General features: G+C 41.3%; 1 protein-coding gene across 1 annotated transcript in view; it reads right to left on the bottom strand.

Moving 5' to 3' along the window:
* Mob1b (MOB kinase activator 1B) overlaps positions 1-24,042 on the bottom strand; it is a 30,233-nt gene extending 6,191 nt beyond the window's left edge. Inside the window, exons 1-5 of the mRNA XM_048364024.1 lie at positions 23,939-24,042; positions 9,673-9,839; positions 6,052-6,145; positions 2,696-2,829; positions 299-462 (exon numbers count right to left, since the gene is read on the bottom strand). Coding sequence (XP_048219981.1) covers positions 299-462; positions 2,696-2,829; positions 6,052-6,145; positions 9,673-9,839; positions 23,939-23,952 — 573 coding nt within the window. The 5' untranslated portion in view covers positions 23,953-24,042. The remainder of the gene's footprint in view (positions 1-298; positions 463-2,695; positions 2,830-6,051; positions 6,146-9,672; positions 9,840-23,938) is intronic.
* Positions 24,043-24,445: the final 403 nt, after the last annotated feature.

Below are 24,445 nucleotides of genomic sequence, written 5' to 3' on the forward strand. Positions count from 1 at the left end.
AAAGGGTTAAGCGGAATAGAAAGATTGCTAACAAGAGACTAACTTCATCTATAGAGCTGACAACGAAACAGGTTCCTTATTTAACCCCTCCATATGGGCTAGGACATGAAACAAATTCAAGGCAAGGTATGCCTCTCAGACAACCTAAGATAATCATTATCTTCATAGAAAGAGAATAGGAGGCAGACTAAAGAGATAAGGCAAATTCTATCCTGACTGTGAATATCTAAGTGTTCATCACAGCATTCTCAAAACAAATGCTTACACCAAGTGGCAAAGGCCTCCTAATTCAACTTACCTGTACAAAAAAAATAAAGTGCTTGAAAGATGTGTTGAGATGTGCTTCCTCCTGAAGCTGGATCACAGGATCAAAATGCTGATGATAAATGTGAGCATAAACCCTAAAGAGACGTTTAAGTATAGTTTTTGCCACAGACATGAAGTTCTTTGGGAATGGAACACCTAGGAAAGAGAAAAACAACCCCTCTATTAGTAAGAGAAAAAGGTAGCATAATTTCATCAAGAAATTCCAACACTAATTATCTAGACAAGATTGAGAAGTAGTATTTATGAATTATCATTTTAAATGCCTATTATACTACTCAGAAGTTCTCAATATAGCATGAATGAAAATAAACTCCACAGTTTCTATGGAGTACGAATGTTTCATTGTGGCCTGTTTTATCTCCAATATACCATCACTTTACTAAAACTAAACAAATATCTACAATCGTAGTGAAGTACTACACATTGTTTTGTTTTAAATGTTTGTTATGTATCTTACTTTTTCCTGTAGCAGTAATTCCATTATGACTGTAGGTCTTATTCATCCTGAAATTAGCTCATCAATAAATTCCTTGTTTTTTGTATTAGAGCAGTTTAACAACATTAACCAAATACAAATCTAGAAAAATACAAAATCTTTTAAGAAGGAAATGGAACCCTTATACATCGTTGGTGGTTATATAGACTAGTATGGCTCCTAAGGAAAACAGTATGGTGTTCTGAAAGAAACTAACAATAAAATTATCATTAATTCAGCAATCCAACTGTTGTTGAGTATACAACCAAAAGAAATAAACAGGGGCTGGGAATATGGCCTAGTGGTAGAGTGCTTGCCTTGCATGCATGAAGCCCTGGGTTCAATTCCTCAGCACCACATAAATAGAAAAGGTCAGAAGTGGCGATGTGGCTCAAGTGGTACAGTGCTAGCCTTGAGCAAAAAGAAGCTCATTGACAGTGCCCAGGCCCTAAGTTCAAGCCCCAGGGATGCTTTCCAACACCCACCCCCACCACCAACCCCTGAAAAAAAGGAAGGGCTTTTGAGCTGGGCATGGTGCATAATCCCAGAACTTTGGAGGCTAAGGTTTGAGAACAGAAGACACAAGACAACCTGAGCTATATTATAGCTAGGCCCTGCCTCAATAAACTGAGGGCTGGAAATGGAGTTCTGAGATAGACAACCTGCCTGTCAAATGTAAAACCATGAGTTCTGGCTCCCAACAGGGCTTATACTCTAAGGCTAGGCAAAAGGAAAAAGTAACTAAAAAGCAAAAAAGTTTGCGAGCATGTCTCAATACTGCCAAAGTTTAAAAAAAAAAAAAGGAAATAATGCCAAAATTACTGTGATATAAATAATACAGTATAAGTAATAGGTTCAAAAGGTGGTTTATTAAAGCTTCTAAGTGGTTTGCATATTGACACTATATAATAGTAACTACTTTACGTCTTCTCTACCACATCCTTATTTTAAACTAAAAGTATAAAATGTAGTCAGAAACTTATTCCAACAGCTTATAAGAGTAAACACTTATTAAAGAAAACATAGTTGTAAAAAGATTGCAAACGTAAAAATATATGCAGTCTAGTTAAAAATAACTTCCTTAAAGTTTGGCCCTTAAAAACAAATACAAAAAAAAAGCCAAGGCATTTAATTGTTAATAGGCCAACACCTCAAATCCTCATTTTCTTAAGATTCACATTGTAGGTCCTAAAATCAAATTCTCTCTTTACCACAAATATAATACATAACTAATAGAAGCTGTACAAACTCTCCTCCTCAAGTAAGAAATAAACAAGACTATGAAAGATGCTTGTAGCTACCTACTATACATCCTTTCTATAACAGAAATTAACTTTATTGCTCATCCTGTATCTTCTCATCATTCAAAATATCAAAGAGGCTACAATGTCCATGATAAGCCTAGTAAGAAAAAGATAGGGCACTCTTAACTGTATGAGATTAGAAGTATTTCGATTTGAAGAGAAAAGCCTCTAACTGCAACCTTCTACTGAAAGGGTTAACTGGGTCTTCATAGTTCTTTTAAACAAGACCAAAACAAACAAAAAAGCTCCTTTTTGAGTAAAAGCAAGTACAGTAATATTTTAATTTGGAATATCATCAAAAAAATAAGCTAACTAAATCAGGAGCAGATCACTTTATTTTCTAATAACCATAACCTTTTGACTAAGAAGTATTTTAAAATACTAAGTTAAAAAAATCAACTTACACAAGATAGTCTTGTTTTACAACTAGTTGAGAAAACTTTTGTACTTCCTGGGACCATGTAATATAGATGTATATTGACATGTCCTACAGAACTCTCAAACTGGATAAGGTGGGAAAAGCAAGGACAATTCTAGAAACAAAATTGGATAAAACGTGATGAATCCCAACTTTATAAAATAATTATACCAATTTTTGATGGAAATAATGTCTCATCATCCAACTGGTCTTGAACCCAGGTCATCAAGTAATCAATATATTTTGGCGCAGAGCACTTAATAGGCTTCTTTATGTTTGTTCCATCTGCCCAATGATACTCATATCTGCAATGGAAAAATAGAAAATACACAAAATAGCAGTCTATACCTTTAAATAGTGCACATACTTTTTATAATATGCAACGTATGTATACTATGAATGTACCAAGACATTTGTTAAACAATCCGTTCTTCCAAATAAAGAAACATTTTTAAATTGCCAATGGGTTGTTTATCATTTGTCACAAAATTCATCTTTTGTGTTCAGATGCTTGTCACATATGTCTGAATTCTAGTAGGCAGCTTTCCCTCAGATACAGCATTTTAGTTTTCTTCCCTTTTTTTTTTTTTTTTTTTTGCTGGTCCTGGGGTCTAGGTGCTGTCCCTGAGCTTTTTTGCTCAAAGCTAGCACTCTAGCAGTTGAGCCAGAGCTCTACTTCTGGATTTTTGGTGTTTACTTAGAGATAAGGTACTTATAGTAAGATACTTAGATACCACCATACTTAATCTGTCTCCAAAGTAGCTAGAATTGCAAGCACCTCCTGCACTGGCTACAGCTTTTTATTAGACTTTTGACAGGCAATACTCTTTGAAATTTACTCTAGCACTTGACCTTAGAAATTATAACCCCAAGGACTGACTGGAAATGTGGCCTAGTGGTAGTGCTTGTCTAGCATAAATTACAACCCCAAAGTATTTATCATTTCCTTATTAATAACAGTAAAGAGTAATTGAGAACCAAGTCCTTTAAATCATCTTTCAGCACTACTTTTCAAGAGACTGAGTATAAATTGTATATAATCTGAAATTTGAAATGTTCCCAAATCATAAATCTTTCAAGTACATACAAGATGACACAAGTAGAAAATTCCACTTTATCTCATGCCATAGGTTATAGTCAAGTTGATAGGGGCATTAAAAATATTATATATTGTTGTATAAAACACCTTCAAGTTATGTATGTTAAAATGTATATGAAAGAATTTCAAAATTAAAACTCAGATGTCATACCTGAGATCTCATTATGTATATGCAAATGTCCCAAAATTCCCCCCCAAAATCAAAAATACCTACAGCTCCAAGTATTCCATATAAGGGTTATTAGCCTATTTTCATTAGTGATTATTCTTGGTACAAACCTGCATCTATTAGTAAAAATAAAGAAAACAGGGCTGGGAATGTGGCCCAGTGGCAGAGTGCTTGCCTAGCATGCATGAAGCCCTGGGTTCGAATCCTCAGCACCACATACACAGAAAAAGCCAGAAGTGGCGCTGTGGCTCAAAAAGAAGCCTGGGACAGTGCTCAGGCCCGAGTCCCAACCCCCAGGACTGGCAAAAAGAAAAAAAAAAAGAAAGCAACTACATGTTCTTAGCATTGAAGATAAGCAAAGTTAAGATTCCCCCAAAACAAGGCTGGGAATGTGGCTTTGTGGTAGCGTGCTTGCCTAGCATTCATAAAGTGCTGGGTTTGATTCCTCAGTACCACATAAAGAGAAAAAGCTGGAAGTGGTGCTGCTGTGGCTCAAGTGGTGGAGTGCTAGCCTCAAGCAAAAGAAGCTCAGTGACAGTGCCCAGGCACTGAGTTCAAGCCCCAGGACTGGCACAAAAAAAAAAAAAAAAAAAAAAAAGATTCTCCAAAATTAAAGGTAAAAGAAGAAAGAGAGGGAGCCAACATCAATGAGAGCAGGCAGGTGGGTAGGTAGGAAAGAGCTATACCTATAGGTCTGATTTAATTCAAGTGAAGCAAACACCAAAAATAAGCAGAATTAAGTACTAAGAGGGATTTAACTTTAAAACGCCCCTTGTCCTTTAAGAAATCTTTTCAAAATAATGAGTAACAGAAATTCATTCTTCAACGATAGGAGGAAACACCTGTGTCTCTAAACCACCATATTTAAAACACAGAGCTACCTAATTCATGTAAACTCAAGCAAGCCGAGGGAAGACCAAAACAGACACCTGCAACAACAAAATCCACAGTTCAGCAAGTAAACAGCCCCCTAAGAGGTTAAAAACTCCAAACAACCTGTGTAAGGAAGGAGGGGACTGAGAGGCCCTGGACTTTGAAAACCTCTGCAGCTCACTGTGGACTAGGGAGGAAGGCTCACAGTGCCACAGAAGGACCGCACTAATGGCTCCCACTCTCTTACCTCCTTCCTGGGCTCTTCTATCTGTGATTGGGCTGCCAATGTAGCTCAGCGTTAAGAGTGCTTGCTCAGCATGCAGGGAGCCCTGAGTTTGATTCCTCAGCACCACATAAACAGAAAAGGCCAGAAGTGGCCCTATAGCTCAAGTGGTAGAGTGCTAGCCTTGAGCAAAAGAAGTTCAAGGACGGCCCTCGGGACTTGGGTGCCAAAGGATTGGCAAGAAAATAACTCCTGATTCATCAATTGACTACATTCTTTATGTTTATTATAATGAATGAGGCAATGTTTTTGTAGTTATTATATGGTAGAAAAATAAAATATGTAATGCTGAGGTTACATAAACGTGTACTACATAATTACATAACTACATAATTATTGATAACATACAAATATATATAGTATATAAATATATATAACATAATATATATAAAATGCATGAGAGGGCTTACGTTTAGGTATCACTAAATAAATAGTAGCTGTTACTGCTATTAATAGTAAGAATAAAAGTGAGTTTCCAGCCAGGTCCTGGTGGCTCATGCCTGTAATCCTCACTACTCAGGAGGCTGAGATGAGAATCATGGTTGAAAGCAAGCCAAGCCAGGAAAGCCTGTGAGATTCTTATCTCCAATTAACCACCAGAAAACTAGAAGTAGCACTGTGGCTCAAAGTGGTAGAGTGCTAGCCTTGAAGGAAAAAGCTTAGAAACAGTGCCAAGGCCCTGAGTTCAAGCCCTACAACTGACCCCTCCCCCCAAAAAAATGTGAGTTTCATAAATATATTGGTCTAAAGCTAAGCACCAGTGGCTCATGCCTATAATTCTAGCTACTCAGACGGCTGAGATCTAAGGACGGTGGTTTAAAGTCAGCCAGGCTGGCAAAGGCAATGAGAATCTTATCTCCAGTTAACCACTACAAAACTAAAAGCAGGGCTGTGGCTCAAGTGGTAGAGCATTAGCCTTGAGTACAAATGCTCAGGGACAGCACCCAGATTGCAATGAGTTCAATCAAGAGAGGAAGGGGGTGGGAGAGAGAGAGGGAGGGGAGAGAGAGGGGAAGGGAACAAGAGGGAGGGGGAGGGAGGGAGGGAGGGGGGAGAGACAGAGAGAAAGAGAGAGAGAGAACTGATCTTTAGCCAAGTCTTACTTTGGTCCAGCTGACATCACCGGACAACTCTCTTCTGTACAGAAGTCTGTAATGGTTCCATAAAGCATGTTGATCTGATTGAAGAAATCCACAGCTGCAAAACAACTATCAGTTGTAAGTGAAACAGAATCGTTAAACCTAATTTTTACTTTTATTTAAGCAGAAGCTTATTATCAGTGAAAAACACACATACAGAAGCCTCAATTTTGACTACACTGAAATTAGAAGCTGTGCTCATCAAGACATAAAAGGCAAATTTAAAATTTTTGGGGTTTTTTTTGCCAGTCTTGCCTGGGGCTTGAACTCAGGGCCTGAGCACTGTTCCTGGTTTCTTTTTGCTCAAGTCTAGCAGCACTCTACCACTTGAGCCACAATATCACTTCTAGCTTTTTCTGTTTATGTGGTACTGAGGAATTGAACCCAGCCAGGGCTTCATGAATGTGAGGCAAGCACTCTACCACTAGGCCACATTCCCAGCCCACAAATTCAAATTGTAAAAAATATTTCTAATAGAGGGCTGGGAATATGGCCTAGCGGTAAAGTGCTGGCCTCGTATACATGAAGCCCTGGGTTCGATTCCTCAGCACCACATATATAGAAAGAGGCAGCAGTGGCACTGTGGCTCAAGTGGTAGAGTGCTAGCCTTGAGCAAACAGAAGCCAGGGACAGTGCTCAGGCCCTGAGTTCAAGCCCCAGGACTGACAAAAAAAAAAAAAAGTAATACATATAAACAACAAAAATCTTCTATCTGGAATATATAAAGAATTCTGAAGATAAATAAGAAAAGGAAAATATACCAGCAAATATGACCGTTTGAACTGTCACCTCACAAGTTTCTAGATGTTTAAAAAGTCCTTTGGAAAGACTTTGGTAATCATGGAACTGCAAATTCAAATCACAGGGTAATGTCATTCTACCGAACCCCAAGAGGCTGAAATTCATTTGAAAATGTAGAGCCAAGACTATCCAATGCATTCTTATAAGAAAATAAATGGTTATCAAGATTTATGAAGAAGGTTTTTATTAGATTTATGAGCTGGGCACTGGTGGCTCACTTCTGTAATACTAGCTATTCAACAGACTGAAATCTTTGGATCCCAGTTTAAAGTTAGCCAGAGTAAAAGAAAGTACACGAAACTCTTATCTCCAATTAACCAGCAAAGAATTGGAAGTACATCAGCTTTGTGTGAAAAGCCTAAGCAACATGAATCTATAACCCCTCTGTACCACACTTTCACAATAAAGAAAAAAGTTTAATAAAAAAGAAAGAAAATATAAATGATTACTGCATAGATGCATGGCTAAAGGTAGTTATTCTTGATGATCTAGACACAAAGAGACTTTTACTTTTTCCCATGCTATTTTAATTGAGGTGTAATTTATACATAATAAAACACATAGATGTTAAAAAAAAAGTGGCAGCTCAATTTACTAAACACATGACATTTCAAATTATAGTAACATAACCATCAAATGTTATAAAAAGCTAGGTGTGGTGATGCATGCCTGTAATCTCAACACTCAGGAGGCTGACACAGGAGGATACAGAGTTCAAGACTACCCACAGCTATTTGGCAAGATAAAAGCCAGCCTGAGAAATATAGTAAGACCCTTTCTCAAAACAAACAAAAATACTGTGTAGTGTTCCTAAATTAATAAAGCTTAAATATTTAGTGTGCTTTTAATTAAATCTTATTTAACTTTTACTCAGTTCACACTTTTTTCAATTATAAAATTCTATCTTTGCCAGACGCCACTGGCTCATGCCTGTAATCCTAGCTACTTAGGAGGCTGAGATCTGAGGATAACGATTCAGCCCAAGTTGTAAAGTCTGTGAGACTCTTATCTCCAATTATCTACCAGAAAACTGGAAATGGTACTGTGGCTCAAATTAGTAGGAGCACTAGCCTTGAGCTAAAAAAGCTCAGGGGAAATGCCCTGAGTTCAAGCCCCACTGCCAACAAACAAATAAATAAATATTCTATCTTTAATCCTAACACCCCCCCAAAAAAAGTTCTAACAGCTGAGGTGGAAGTATATACCTGTATCACCTGTATTTCTTCTACCTAGGCAAAACAGTGAGATAACTTCTTTAAACAAATCAAAAGCAAAATTATAAAACAAGGGGCTGGAGATATGGCTTAGTGGCAAGAGTGCTTGCCTCGTATACATGAGGCCCTGGGTTCGATTCCCCAGCACCATATACAGAAAATGGCCAGAAGTGGCGCTGTGGCTCAAGTGGCAGAGTGCTAGCCTTGAGCAAGAAGAAGCCAGGGACAGTGCTCAGGCCCTGAGTCCAAGCCCCAGGACTGGCCAAAAAAAAAAAGAAAAAAAAATCATAAAACAAATAAAATTCTATTAATTTCTTTTCACTAACGCTAAGAAACCTTGAACCGTTTATTCCCCAAGGTCCTCTAGTTTAACTCACAAAGGGTTAAGAATACCTATTTGACCAGTTTCATTTTTAAAAAATCACTACTAGATTTTGCTTTTTTTTTTCAAAAATAAGTGAAATTTAAGCCAGTGTCAGTGCCTCATGCCTATAAACCTAGCCACTCAGGGAAGCTGATATCTGAGAAATGAGGTATGGAACCAGCTTAGGCAAACAATTCTGAGAAAATATTACCTCTAAATAACCAATAAAAAGCCAGAAGTGAAGGTCTTGGCCCAAGTAGTACCTGCTGTGAGGGAAAAAAATTCAGTGAGAGTACAAAGCCCTGAGTTCAAACCCCAGTTCTGGAGAAAAAAGGAAAAAGAATTTAGACAAGGGGCTGGGAATGTGGCTTAGTGGTAGAGTGCTGACCTAGCATGCATTAAGCCCTGGGTTCAATTCCTCAGCACAACATGTATAGAAAAAGCCGGAGGTGGCGCTGTGGCTCAAGACAGAATGCTAGCTAGCCTTGAGCAAAAAGAAGCCAGGGACAGTGCTCAGGCCCTGAGTCCCAAGCCCCATGACTAGCAAAAAAAAGAAATTTAAACAACAATATGCTACTTAGAGAAGGAGTTTAGCATTATGTTTAGAGACTCTAAAATTTCTATAGCTATATTTGAGTTATGCCATTTGATAGTTATTAATCTTTCTGTCTCATCTTCCTTATCTAGTAAAGTGGGAATAATAATAGTACTCATGTTGTAAAGTTACAAAGATAGAATAAAATCATTCCTATAGAAAAGGTTAGAGTGCCAAATACATAATTAGTTGTTCAAATAAGTACTGTTAACAACAAATAAAAATTGCATTTCAGACAGGAGTTTGGCCTAGTGGTAGAGTTGCTTGCCTACCATGCACGAAGCCCTGGGCTCAATTCCTCAGTACCATATACACAGAAAAAGCTGGAAGTGACACTGTGGCTCAAGAGGTAGAGTGATAGCCTTGAGCAAAAAAAGGCTCTAGGACAATGCTCAGGCCCTGAGTTCAATCCTGGGGACTGGCAAGAAAGCAACAACAAAACCAATAAAGTATTTTCTAATTGCATTTCATAAATTTTCATATTCAGAAATATCATGAGGACTAAAATTAAGTACAACATGACTTTATATTCTTAAAATAAATAGCAATATTCCTTTACAATGAGGCTACTAACCTAATTCAGGCTACTGAGAAATAGAAAAGCTACTTACTGTTGACTGCAACCCACTCATTCAGATCCTCCCCCTCAGGAAGCATGACTGCCATGCGAAGATTGCCACTGCCAAGGGTAGCTTCTGCATGTTTTAAGAGTTCATACTGGTGAGACCCCTCTGGGATGTTCTTCTTTGGTTTAAAAGTTTTAGAGGAGCGACTGCCACTATAAAAACAAAAGGAGAGAAAAAATATTATTTAAGGCAGTATCACCAATAGCATCGATTACAATGTATTATAAACAACACAGAAGTGATCTTATACATCCACAAATTAAGAGCAAGTATACCTTTGGCTGTCCAGCATTCAATCTAAACTAATGTATTAATCCTAGCAATAGAACTAATATAACTACTGTGTTCTCAAACCAAATGCCTACAAATGTTCTCTACATTCTCTATTTTAAAATATTTTTAGCTAAAACTAATCCAGCTCCTAACAACAAATTCATCAGTAATAATTATAGATTGTAGTCTACAAAATTGTCAATTTATTCCTTTTTCATCACTATTTTCTCATTCTAATATAAATCTGTTACTTTCTTACAAGTATAAAGATATGGGAAGTGGAAGTACAGCCCCAATGATAAAAGTGCTAGCCTGTAGCCACAAGGCTAAGCAAGAGTTGGAAGACCTGAGTTCCATCACCAGTACCAGCACCAAAAAGAAACAAAAACCAGTGTAAAGATACAATGTTTATACAGATAGAACATAAAAATTCTGGAACAAGACAAGACAAGACTAAAATGTTCTAACTAGTCATAGAAGCAAGACTAAAATGTTCTAACTAGTCATAGAAGCATCAGAAATCTGCTTGAACAGCTACATATCCAAACAGTATGGCCTGTTTGCTCAAACTTGTGAATGTTTATATATGTACAACCAGTGCATGTATATATGCCTATACACACAGCCAGCCCTCTGTAACCAAGGGTTCACATCTGTGGATTTAAACAAACAAGCGCTGACAATATTTAGGAAATACTGAATCCATACTGAATATTGCACAAACTTTTTCTTATCACTGCTTCAATCTGAACATAACACCAACTCATACAGCATTTACACTGTATTATGTGTAAGTGAATTAAGTATTACTTAGTTTCTCAAAGGTAAGGAATGTGTCTACATTATCACTACATTTCTAGAACCTAGCATAAGCCTAGGTAAGAAGAGATCTTTAAAGTTTTTTTTTTTTGATGATCTAAACATCAGCACTATGATCCCCACCCCCCCCCAAATAAGATACAGCAAATACTGACATTTGCTAAGATTTCTACTTTCAGTTTATACAAGCAGGAATAATCATGAGAGATGTAAGTTGCAAAATAGTTAATATGCATGCAGAGTAATAATATATATCTTATGCCTTAAGCCAACACTTTAGAAATCTAGTGAGAGTATAATGGAACAAATGGAATCTAAGCACGAAACTGTAGTATTGGATTTACCATGGTATTTCAGAGTTTCATCCCAGGGACCTTCAACAGCAAAGTGTAAGAAAAGATTGCTCAGGGGTTTCTAACAATCTATTCCCACAGTCATGTTTTCACAAAAATTGTAACAGTGATCCAACAGTAATTGATCCCTAAGAAAGTTACTCCTTTGGTAATGTAGTATCCTAAGTATTTGGCAAGAAGAAAATTGAGTTGTGAATATAATTAGTTTCATTTCTACAAGATATATGATTGGATTCTTGCTAGTCTGGCTACAGGAAAAACTTGCAGAAATACTCTACTATCCAGTATACCACTTTATCTTTTATCAATAACATAAAGCCTTGCTCTCAGTCCATCATAAGAACATTGATTTTTTTTCCCTCAAATCTTTTTTTTTTTGGCTCAAGGCTAGCACTCTACCTCTTGAGCCACAGCGACACTTCTAGCCATTTTCTATATATATGTAGTGCTGAGGAATCAAACCCAGGGCTTCATGTATGAGGCAAGCACTCTACCACTAGGCCATATTCCCAGCCCCTTCCTCAAATCTTGAGTTCTACATCTATTCTCTAATCCTATGTATTTTTTAGATAAAACCATATACATCTTTAGGATGAATACAAGTTTTTTAATCAGTGAAAAAAAATCATGCTTTGTATTCTATATTTTCTTTTTCTATTCAACAGTAGCTAGCAGAAAATTTTTATATTTGAAAAAATTGTATTTCAGTTCAAGCCACTGTGCTTTTTAAAAAATTCAGTATATTACAATTCACATTTTAAGAAAAATAAACCAGGGCTGAGGATATGGCCTAGTGGCAAGAGTGCTTGCCTCTCGTATACATGAAGCCCTGAGTTCAATTCCCCAGCACCACATATACAGAAAACAGCCAGAAGTGGTGCTGTGGCTCAAGTGGTAGAGTGCTAGCTTTGAGCAAAAAGCCAGGGACAGTGCTCAGGCCCTGAGTCCAAGGCCCAGGACTGGCCAAAAAAAAGAAAGAAAAATAAAACAGTGGTCATGCCTATTTTTAAAAATTGAAAAACTGGACTGAGGATTGTAGTTTAAAAGTCTGTACCAAGGCACAAGGTCCTAGGTTCAATCCTCAGTACTACAAAACAAAACAAGAAAACTAATAGTATCCTAGTAGATACTGCTACTAAATGTCAATCTTTAAATATATATGTATATGCTATTGGCAAAATAAATATAAAAGTATAAAGTTTTCTCTTATAAATCTAATTTTAAGTGCAGTTCATTAGGATGTATTGCTTTACGGAAAGATATCTTTTAAAAAACAGGAAGTATTCCTGCTTTGGTTATGATTCCTTGTGGATTTTTTTTTTTTTCCCCAGTCCTGGGGCCTGGACTCAGGGCCTGAGCACTGTCCCTGGCTTCTTTTTGCTCAAGGCTAGCACTCTGCCACTTGAGCCACAGTGCCACTTCTGGCCGTTTTCTGTATATGTGGTGCTGGGGAATTGAACCCAGGGCCTCATGTATACGAGGCAAGCACTCTTGCCACTAGGCCATATCCCCAGCCCCCCTTGTGGATTTTTTGAGACAGGTTCAAGCTTACTATGTAACCCAAGGTAGCCTCAAATTCCTGATCCTTAAATTTCAGATTCAGGTTTCAGAGTGCTGGGAATGCAGGCATACACAAGTGGTAGAGTACTAGGTACAAGCAAAAGAGCCAACCAAGAGTTAGAGGCTGTGAGTTCAAGCCCTAGTGCATGTTCACACACACACACACACACACACACACACACACACGAAAAGATTGCATTCCTCTTGTTTCTTGAGTTTTTAGAGAATCTACGTTGCCAAAGCAGCAACTTGAGAAAAAGAATGAAATTAATAATAAACATGAAATCCAACCCAAGATTTGTGCAAACAAAAGTCCCAGATTGACAGGAAGGGAAATTTCAAAAATGACAGTTATGCAGCATAACTAAAAAAAGCAACCTATATAGAACATTTCAGAATGCTCCAAGACACTTGTTCAAAAACGAAAAGAATCTGAATGCACTTCAACTGTTAAAATAAAAAGATTAATGAGTGTGTAGAAAGTTAAACAATTCTACAGATAGCATGAAGTTGTTTAGGAAAGATAAAACGAAGTCACTGCACTTGCTTAAGGAGGAGGCAAAGCTAAAATGCCTAGAAAAACAGGAACAAACCCAAAAACTACTAGTCACAGAGACAGAGTAAAAATCAGGACAGAAATTAATGAATTAGACTATTAAAAAATACTGTAGAGTCAATGAAGCAAAAAGTTGAAAAAAAAATTAGTGAGACTTGACAAACCCCTAGCTAACTTGACAAAAAAAAAAAAAAAAGAGGCCCAAATCAACAAATAAGATGTAAAATGGGTAAATTCCTAGAGGCATGCAAGCTGCTAAAGCTAAACCAAGAAGATATAAACTGGGCTGGGAATATGGCCTAGTGGCAAGAGTGCTTGCCTCCTACACATGAAGCTCTTGGTTGGTTCGACTCCCCAGCACCACATATATGGAAAACGGCCAGAAGGGGCGCTGTGGCTCAGGTGGCAGAGTGCTAGCCTTGAGCGGGAAGAAGCCAGGGACGGTGTGCAGGCCTTGAGTCCAAGGCCCAGGACTGACCAAAAAAACAAAAAAAGAAGATATAAACCACTGAAACAGACCCATAAGAAGCAGTCAAGCAGTGAAATCAAAGAATTGTCTCCCAACAATCCCTGGGTTTGATTCCTCAGCACCACACAAACAGAAAAACCCAGAAGTGGCACACTGTGGCTCAAGAGGTAGAGTGCAGGCCTTGAGCAAACAGAAGCCAGGAGCAGTGCTCAGGCCCCGACTTCAAGCTCCAGGACTGGCAAAGAAAAAAAAAGGAGGTTGTTTTAGGGTGGAAGCCAGTGGCCCATCTTATTCTACCTTCTTAGGAAGCTGAGATCCGATGAGGTTCAAAGCTAGCTAGGGCAAACAAGTCCAAAATACCTTATTGCCAATTAACCTGCAAAGAGCAGAATTGGAGCTGTGGCTCAAGTGTTAGCAGTGAGCAAAAAAAAAAGGTCAGGGACAGTGCTTAGGCCCTGATTTCAATCCCAGAACTGGCACATGCATGGGCATATGCACATATGTGTGCATACAGCACACACGTTTATCTGGAAGTTTGATCTTATTCATATCAATTGCACTCACCATACATCTTCTCAAATAACATTTTAGAGGGAAAAAAAGGCTGCAACTAGGCATGGTGGCAAGTGTCTATTATCCCAGTACTGAGAAGTTTTGAGGCAAGAGGATGGAATTATAGGCCAGCATAGGCGATATAGTAAGACCTTGTCAAGAAGAAAACAAGGAAGGAAGGGAGGTAAGGGAGACAGACAGAAGGGAGGTAGCCTCCACATGTCCAGAGAAGGCCTCCAAATTAGCTAGGATTACAGGTGTAAAGCACCAGCGGCCAGATGAAGTCTTATTTTCCTCCCTAGTGATCAGTTCCTAGGCACCTTGTTTTACACACTGAGCATCCAATGTTTCAAGTGTTAGACAACAATGTCATGTATTTATAAGTAAACAAATATGGAATGCAGAACCAGTTCATGTACTGGGCTTTGGCATTTCATAAGCAAGCTTAATGACAGTGTTTTTATAGGACTCTTCTTGTTTTATGAGAAGCTTCCATATATATTGCCATTTAATTCTTTTTTTTTTTTTGCCAGTCCTGGGCCTTGAACTCAGGGCCTGAGCACTGTCCCTGGCTTCTTTTTGCTCAAGGCTAGCACTCTGCCACTTGAGCCACAGCGCCACTTCTGGCCATTTTCTATATATGTGGTGCTGGGGAATCGAACTCAGGGCTTCATGTATACGAGGCAAGCACTCTTGCCACTAGGCCATATTCCCAGCCCTGCCATTTAATTCTTAAAACTCAACAGAGTAAGAATTTCTCCTACAGTAGACAGAGAAAACACAGTCGTAAGAAATTACATCATCTGCCTGAGATCACATGGCAAACTAAAGAATGTGAAAACAAATCTCCTCAATTACAGGCCACTGCTCTCTCCATGACAAGCCTCGGTTAATTAATATATATATAAATGGAAATGGAAAACACATTTCCCAAGAAATGTACCGACATTCTGGGAAATAAAGTGGTAAACTCTCATAAGATTTACAGGAGGGGACTAGGAATATGGCCTATGGCAAGAGTGCTTGCCTCGTATACATGAAGCCCTAGGTTCAATTCCTCAGCACCACATATATAGGAAAGGTCAGAAGTGGCGCTGATGGCTCAAGTGGCAGAGTGCTAGCCTTGAGCAAAAAGAAGCCAGGGACAGTGCTCAGGCCCTGAGTCCTAGGCTCAGGACTGGCCCCCCCCCCCCAAAAAAAATTTACAGGGAAAATTATAAATATTTAAATGTTATGACAATAGGGACCATGTTGAAACCCAGTCCAGTAGTTTTACATTGAATAAATAGTAGTTTTATATTGAAACTCATCCATTTTTCTTCTTTACCATATTTATAATTTAAGTTAGCATATAGGAAGGTAACTCCCACTTACTATAAAACTTCTCAAACTTGGAAGGTACTTATAAAGCACCTGAGGATCTTCATAAAATACACTATAATCCAAGGATCAGTACCTGAAATCTTGCATTTCCAACATGCTCCTTGGTCATGCTGCGATGTTATACACTGTAACAGTACAGTATAAGGCAAACTTTTTGAGCATTTCAGGTGTGTACAAATATTGATCTCCTTAGTCTGGGGGTGCTTTCAGTCACCTGAGGAATTACCTTTTTTCTTTTTCTTTTTTTAATCCTTTGTTTTTTTTGCCAGTCCTTGTTGGGGATTATTATGGCCTGGGAAAGGCTGCCCTTCCACCAGCCTTGGGACAATGGAAGTCCCTCCCCCCTTCTGGCCTCCACCCCTTGGGAGGTGAACATGATGGGGTTGTCCCGCCCACAAAGGGAAGTTTCGTGATGTCACTTGATGAACGTGACCCCTAGCCTATGACTGGCCCTTTGGCCAGCCCCCTTTCTTTCCCGCCATTACTTCTATATAAGTGCCCTTCCATATTAAAGTCTTTGAGATGCTTCCCACCACCGCAGCGTGTCCCTGATGCCTTCCTTTTCGCCTCCGCCCTTGGTAACATGTGGGGGGACTGGGGGGAGGGGAGGCCTCAGCAACCCTTCCTCAACTTAGCGCTTGCCCATGTGAGCACGCCTTTGGCCTTCCGCTGGCGGAGGGCCAGGCTGAGTGCTCTTTCATAGAGTTTGTGGTTACCATTCTCCCCGTGGGGGGGAGAAAGGGGATGTCCAAACCCCAACAAGTCCTGGGGCTTGAACTTAGGGTCTGAGCACTGTCCCTGTCCTCAAGGCTAGCACTCTACTACTTGAGCCACAATACTACTTCCGGCTTTTTCTGTATATGCAGTGCTGAGGAATTGAATCCAGGGCTTCATCCATGCTAGGCAAGCACTCTACCACCAGGGCACATTCCCAGACCGTAACCTTTTTTCTTACATAAAAGATTTTACGTAGCAAAGACAAAGATATCTTTAGCAAATATAGTTGTCACTATATGTATATGTATATATACCTAGTATACATACACATCTACACAGTACCAACATCTTACAATTGTTTCCACTTGAAAAAAGTTTTAAAAAAAACAGAGCTCAATTTCAAAGTGATGACAAAACAAAAACTCTGACAACTATCATAGCAGTAACAAGACAAGAAGCCTGTTTTGTTCAGTGAGTGAAAAACAATGAGGAATGGAATAGATACATACCATCAAACTATTCCCTCACAAAATCTTAAAGAGAGAAAAAAGATAAAGCAACAGTGGAAAATCCTGACAAACACTTTAATTAAAACATCAAAGTTAACATAAACAATGGACACACACTATGTGCAACTGAATAAATGCAGTAAAGAAAACATGCTTCACTTCTGTGATAATCCTCATTCAAATATACATCCAATGTATAAGAAAACATCAGGCAAACCCAAACTGAGGGACAGTGTACAAAATAATGGGCCTGTAATCCTCCAAAGCATAAATGTTGTAAAAGGAAAGAATGATTTTTATTTGAATGCTGAAGGGCCAGTCTACAGATCACTGGTAGAGCACTTGCTTAACATGAAGGCAAAAGTCCCTGTCCCTCATAGGGGAGAGGGATATACTGCAGGCATATAATGGAGTATGACATATTTAAAACTATCTTTTTTGAAAATATGGAAGTTCTTTGTGCTATTCACAAGTTTTTGATGGTTGGAAATTTTTTCAAAAAAAAAATTTTTTTTTTTTTGCCAGTCCTGGGGCTTGGACTCAGGGCCTGGGCACTGTCCCTGGCTTCTTTTTTTTTTTTTGCTCAAGGCTAGCACTCTGCCACTTGAGCCACAGCGCCACTTCTGGCCGTTTCTTGTATACGTGGTGCTGGGGAATTGAACCCAGGGCTTCATGTATAGGAGGCAAGCACTCTTGCCACTAGGCCATATCACCAGCCCTCAAAAAAAATTTTTGAACATGGGTACTATGTTTATTAGAGGACTGTTCCTCAGGATAGTGTTATTGAGAGGTGGTCAAAAGCTTTGGTAGGTGGAACCTAGAGTGAGGCTCTTATATCACTGAGGGAACAGTCTCTCAAAAGAAATTTTGGAACTAATGCCTTCATGGCACTCAATATACACTATGTAAAAAAGGCACTATACAAATTGTGGGCAGGGACAGGAAGGAAAAACTAAGGGAAAGAGAAGGAGTGACATTGTCCAAGAAGAACTGTACTCGTTACCTGTCTTATAGAATTGTAACCCTTCTGTGCAACTCCTTAATAATAAATTGTATTTTGAAAAAACACAGAAAGGGATTGTGGGAAATCACACACACACACACACTCTCTCTCTCACACACACACATTGTCCAGATTCTCTCTTCTCTCTCTTCCCTTCTCCCTCCCCACCTGCAGCAACCTTAACACAAGCTAATATAATACAAAACTAAAATGAAAATAGAATTTTAAAAACTTTTCCACTAGCCAGATACAGTAGCTCACACCTGTAATCCTAGCACTTGGGAGGCTGACATCAGAAGGATCACAATTTGAGGGATATTTGATTTTGGTACCCTGTGTCTTGTACATACATTTATCTGATTTGGGGAAGGGAAGAAGTACACCAAAATGGTGAGACAAAGGACAAAAGGTAAACCAATACAATAGCGATACTCACAAGACAATATTTTGGAAATGAACTTTACAACTTGGAAGGAGGATAGTTGGGGGAGGGAAATTAGGAGGAAAATGAGGGAAAGAGGTTAACAAGGTTGGACAAGAAATATACTCATTACCTTATGTATGTAACTGTAACATCACCTTGACAATAAAATTAAATTAAAAAAAAAAAGTTTACAAGATCCTAACTTAACCAATAAAAAAGCTGGGCACAATGGCTTTACGCACATGCGCGCACACACACGCACACACACACTATACACATACATACATATATACACATTATAACAGAATGTTGCACAGCCATAGAGAAATCAAATAATTTCATTTGCATGAAAACTGATACAATTGGAGAACATTATATTGTGTGAGACAAGCTCAAAAAACAAAAACATCGTGTTTTTACTTATCTGTGTAAGTTATATTCAAGAACAAGTACATATATGTATATATGTGTATGTATCCATACACATAATTATGTAAATAAACACAGAACATAGTCAAACTAAGAGACTACCTAGGACAAGAGGAAGGGAGACAAAGAAAAATCAAAGCTAGAGAGCAAATAATGTGTAATACAGTGTGCTAGTATATATGTAAACAGCATAAAGAACTTAAATGAAAAGCCAGGCCCAAGTGGCTCACACCTGTAATCCTAGCTACTCAAGAAGCTGAGAGATGAGCAGCCTGGGCAGGACAAGGAAAGTCCGTGAAACTCCAAAACCACAAGTAGAGCTGTAGCTCAAAGTAGTTAAAAGTGCTAGCCTTGAGCGAAAGAGCTCCAGGAGAGCATCCGGGCCCTGAATTCAAGCCCCTGCCCACACAGACACACAGATAGACACACAGACACACACACATCTTCAATGAAAGTTGTTGGTCAAAAAGGGAATGGGGGTGAAGACAGAAAAATGGACTCTGAGCCGGGTACTGGTGGCTCACGCCTAAAATACTATCAGGAGACTGCGATCTGAGTATCATAGCTCAAAGCCAACTTGGACAGGAAAGGTCTGAGAGACTCTTATCTCCAGCTAACCACCAAAAAGTCAGATAGTTCAAATGGTAGGGAACTCGATTCACAAAAAAAGAAAAACTAACTCTGTCTTGGGTAGGTAATAGGGAGGGGGGATGAGCTAACAAAAATAAAGGAGGTTAAATATGGTTGAAATAGATCATTTAAAACAATGAAACCTTTTGAAATTGTTTGGGGAAGAGGGGAGAGAGCAAGGAGAATGACAGTAGGAATGAGATTGATTTGAGTATGTTGTAAGCATATGTTTTTGAAAGGCAACAATGAAATACTTCCTGTCTAACTAATGTAAATAAAAAATACATGTGCAGATTATGCACACTCAGGGGGGGAAATATAAACTAAGGACTACTTAAATATATATACATATCAAGCATATGTATGTATATATACATGTATATGCACATTATCAAGTTTAGATAAGGATAAAACAGGATCTCTGAGTTTAGACTTCCAATATTCAAATTAGCTATACTACTTACTAGCTACAAAATTCTGAGCAAATTATGTAACTTCTCAGTGCCAATTTCCACGTCTATGAGATTCCTGATACTTGTTGACTAGCACACAGTAATGTTCAGCAAGATATTATTTTATTATCTATTAACTAAAACCAATTAACTTATCTGTAAAACAAGCTGGGACGGGTTAGGGAAGGGTTGGGAGGTAGGGAAGATAAGAGAGTGAGACAAGGACACACAAATGCAGCTAAAATCCTGTATCTTCTTTCCTAAGCTGCTATTGTTATGAAGCACATATGGAAGTAACCTAGCACAGTGCTCCATAAATATTTCCTTCCGCTCTTCTTTCAGCCCATCTTTGTTTCTTCCTATACAGAAATAGACCTGCCTCACAGTTAACTCACACCCATGTCACCTTTCTATAGACCTCCATTGAAAGTGAACCGTAAGCCAGGCACCAGTGGCTCACTTCGGTCATCTCCCTACTCAGGAGGCTGAGATCTGAGGATCACAGGCCAAAAAGTCCATGAGACACTTCTCTATATCCACCAAGAAGCCGAAAGTGGAAGTGTAATTTAAGTGGCAGAGCACCAGCCTTGAGCAAAAAAAAAAAGCTCAATGACAGCACCCAGGTCCGGAGTTCAAGTCCCAGGACCAACACACACAAAAAAAAGTTTAACTGTATTTGTTCTAACTCTCTTCCAACTAAGTAATCTTACACTAGGAAATTTCATAGTAGCCATTTCCAAGTCAATTGTCTGAAATTCCATCAGCTACAAAAGACAATTTTAAAATGCTAGAAACAAAGGGAATATTCAATACACTTAGAAAGTGTTACACTTAGAAATGATTACTAAAAGTTCAACTTAAGTTAAATGTCCCTGCATTTTACATACATGAAATGACAGGAAAGGAAAATACCTGAGTTCAAGTCGTACACAGGACAAAGATTAGGTTGGAAATATGAAGTTGATTTTGCCTTTTTAGCAAAAAGAAGGAAATAGGATGTTACTGATAGACCCCATCTACTTGCCCCAAAAATTTTATGCTAAGAAAATGGATAATTCACAGGCAATTTTATTAATCAATGACATTTCCTCTGGCTGAAATCTTTCATTTTCCCTTTCTCTCATTGAGAAATCTTGTTCATGTTACACAAAACCTTCCTGCAAAATTGTTCCCTACACCTTGGGCCACCATGACTATATGGCATCTATTACAGATTAGTTCATACACTGCCTACTGTCCCATTCCTTGTACAGTGCCTGACACACAGCAGATGTCCAGGATGTGTTTAAAGAGTCTACAAAGTTTAATTAGGTTCCTGTGAAGTTTCCATAGACACCATTTCAGAGGTTAGCTTATTCTGAAGACACACAGAGACCAATGTGCAGAACAACCAAAGCATTGTTCCAGGCGACCTACATATGCAGTGCAAATTTATCCAGGACATTTGTACAAAAGCTACACAGCGATATCACTCCCGAAGATGATCTCCCACCCTTGAGGATTTTCCTAAGCTTCAACTCCCTACCCAAAAACCTCTTCTTCCCCTGCTCTCCTTTGTTCCATGGCATTTATACCTTCTTCCATACTACACAATTTACTGATGTTTAATATTTATGGGTAGTTACCAGAACATAAGCTCCACTAAAGCAGACTTTGCCTGTCTTGTCATACTGACACTTTATATCTGCAGCAGTGCCAGGCATAGTACAAGGTGGTTTTTTTTTTTTAAATCAATAATTCTTTCCTTCTATCTTACAGCCTCAGGAGTCATGACTCATCACCTCCACAACCCTATCTCTCATTGCCCTATTTCCTCTGCTCTATCCATGTGCAGTCGCTTTCCTAGGAAGGTTCCAAGAACTGGAGGAAAATATTTGCACTTGTAAGCTTTGACTCTATCTCTACTCACATGTAGGTACCGAAATGTTAAGGAAACTATTATCGAATAAGTAGATGAAAAAAAGCAAAACTCTTGTTCTTTTACTTCTGCTAATAACCATGTTTACGTGGTCTTCATTTTGGATTTTTTTAAACCAGTACTGAAGCTTGAAGTCAGGGCCAGGGCACTGTCCCTTAGCTTTTTTTCTTCAGCTAGGACTCTACCACTTGAGCTCTACCTCTACTTCGGGCTTTCTGCCCAGCTGGCTTTGAACCGCGATCCTCGGATCTCAGCTTCCCCAGTAGCATTACAGGCATAAGCCACTGGCCCTGGCTTTCTCTTTGGATTTGAAACTACCTGAACAAACATAAAAACTAAAAGTGATGGAGTAACTTTATTTTTGGCCAGTACTGGAGCTTGAACTCAGGGCCTGGGTATTGTCCCTGAGCTTCTTTTGCTCAAGACTAGTGCTCTACCACTTGAGCCACAGCTCCACTTTCAGCTGTTTTGGGGGGTTTTTTGGTAATTTATTGAAGAGTCTCATGGCCAGGTGCTGGCGGGCGCCCATAATCTTAGCTACTCAGGGGGCTGCAATCTGAAAATCATGGTTCAAAACCAGCCAGGGCAGTAAAGTCCAAGAGACTCACTCATTTCCACTAAACTGCCTGGAAATGTCGCAAGTGGAGCTGTGGTAGAGCACTAGCCTTGAGCACAAAAAGCTCACACCCAGGCCCAGAGTTCAAGCCCCAGGAACTAGGGCAGAGGGAGGGAGGGAGGAAAAGGAAGTCTCATGGACTTTCTTGCCTGGGCTGGCTTTGAACTGCAATACTCAGCAATCTCCTGAGTAGTCTTACAGGCATGAGCCACCAGCGCCTGGCTTGAACTTTTTATGATTGCCAAGCATGTAAGCTAAATATGTTGAGAATATATTCACTGCCTCTTGTGATCTGACTGAAAAAGTGAGTGTGCCCAAAGTGCTGCAAACTGTGTACACTGCTATATGCATTAGTGACAGCAAGATTCCCACATGCACCTAATATCTTTCAGGAAAGATGAACTAACCCATCGCATTTCTGGATCTATTACGCACTGGACCACATAAAAATAGGACACCATTGCAGTGATATTCAGAAAATAGCACTAGGACCTTCTCCATTCCCTCGTTTCAGCCAAATATGGCTCTTTCCCTGCTGCAGCCCAATTTAGCTGATGTTCCAAAGACACAGCCCATTACCAGTACCATTGCTATTTTGAACGGCTTTCAAATTCTTGAGAATAAAAACATAAGCAAAATAAGACTATACTCCAAACGAGCAGCTTTGGGAAGCCTGGACGTGTTGAGTAGAAACAGGAATCGGAAGCTCTTAGGAAGTCAGCTAGTTCTCCCGCTCAACAGCACTACCTGACTAGGACAAACTTACAACCCCGGGGAAAAGGCCTCACAGACTCGGACCTGTCAGGCAGGCTGACGACAGCAGCGGGCTGGGGATGGGAACGGGCGGCTCGGGTGCGCGCGGCCAAGGGGAGCCTTCCAGGCCAGCGGCCCCCCTCGGGCGCTCCCGAGTGCACGGGCGGGAGCGGGCCGCCGCGAGGGCCTTCGGATACCAACGCCAGGGGAACATGGGGGGAGGTGGGGGGGGGGAAGGACAATGTGAACAACAACAACAAAGCGCTCGGCGCGTGCGGTGCGGTTCCAGACCCCGCCGCGCACGTGGGTGAGTCACCCGGAGGCCTCCGGGAGGGAGGGAGGCCGCGGGGTGCAGCCTCCGTCGGGGGGCGGCCGGGCCGAGCTTCCCGGCCCCCCCTCCTCCGTCCCGCTCCCCGCCCCGCGCCCCTCGGGCCGACACCACGGCTCCGTGAACACGGCCGCCCGCGGACCAACGACGTGCGCACACACACGCGCGCCGGCGGGGCCCGACCCACCCGCGGCGCCTGCCCCCGGCCCCGTCCCGGGAGGCGGCCCGGGGGCGCGGGGGCCCGGGGGCGGGCGGGGCGGGGCGGGCTCCTCGCGGGGCTGCACCCCCCCACCCCCCAGCGACCGGACCACCCGGCTCTCCCCGGCGCCCCCGGCCATCGGTCCCTCCCCGCCCCAAGACCCACGGCGCTCGTCCGGGGAGGGGGCCCTGGGCTCGGGGTCTGCGGGGGAGGGTGCGGACGGGGCCGGGCCGGAGGGGTCCGGGGAGGGGGGCAGGGGGCAGGGGGCGGCGGAGCGAAGCTGGGGCGCGCAGGGCCCGGCTACTTACAACAAGAAGCTCATGTCGGCCGCGGCGCGGGGCGCGCGGGGCGCGGCCTCGGGGACGCGGCGGAGGACGCGCGGGGCCGGGCCGCCGCCGAGGGGGGGCGGAGGAGGAGGAGGAGGAGGCGGCCGGGGACGAGCAGGGGGCTCGGCGACCTCGACGGCGGGCGGGCGGGCGGGGGGCTCGGCGAGTCCCTGCGGCCGGCGCGGGGGGCGGAAGCGGGAAGCGCGCGGGCCCGGCTCGCTCTGGGACGAGGGGGAGGGAAGGAAGGAAGAGGGAGGCGGGGCAGGGCCGCCCGCCCGCCCCGTCAGCTCCTGGGAGAACCGGCCCGCCGCGCCGCGTCCGCCCCACCCGCGCGCCGCGGGGCCCGCCGCGCCAGCTCTCGCGAGAGCGGCGCTCACCGCCCCGCCCCCGCCGGCTGAGGTCGGCCGCGCCTTCCGGTCACCCGCACCCCCCTGGGGCGGGAGGGCCGCGCCTTCCGGTCACCCCCACCCCCCTGGAGCGGGAGGGCCG

The sequence above is a fragment of the Perognathus longimembris genome, chromosome 16 (assembly GCF_023159225.1).
Source record: "Perognathus longimembris pacificus isolate PPM17 chromosome 16, ASM2315922v1, whole genome shotgun sequence".
Lineage (NCBI taxonomy): Eukaryota > Metazoa > Chordata > Mammalia > Rodentia > Heteromyidae > Perognathus > Perognathus longimembris.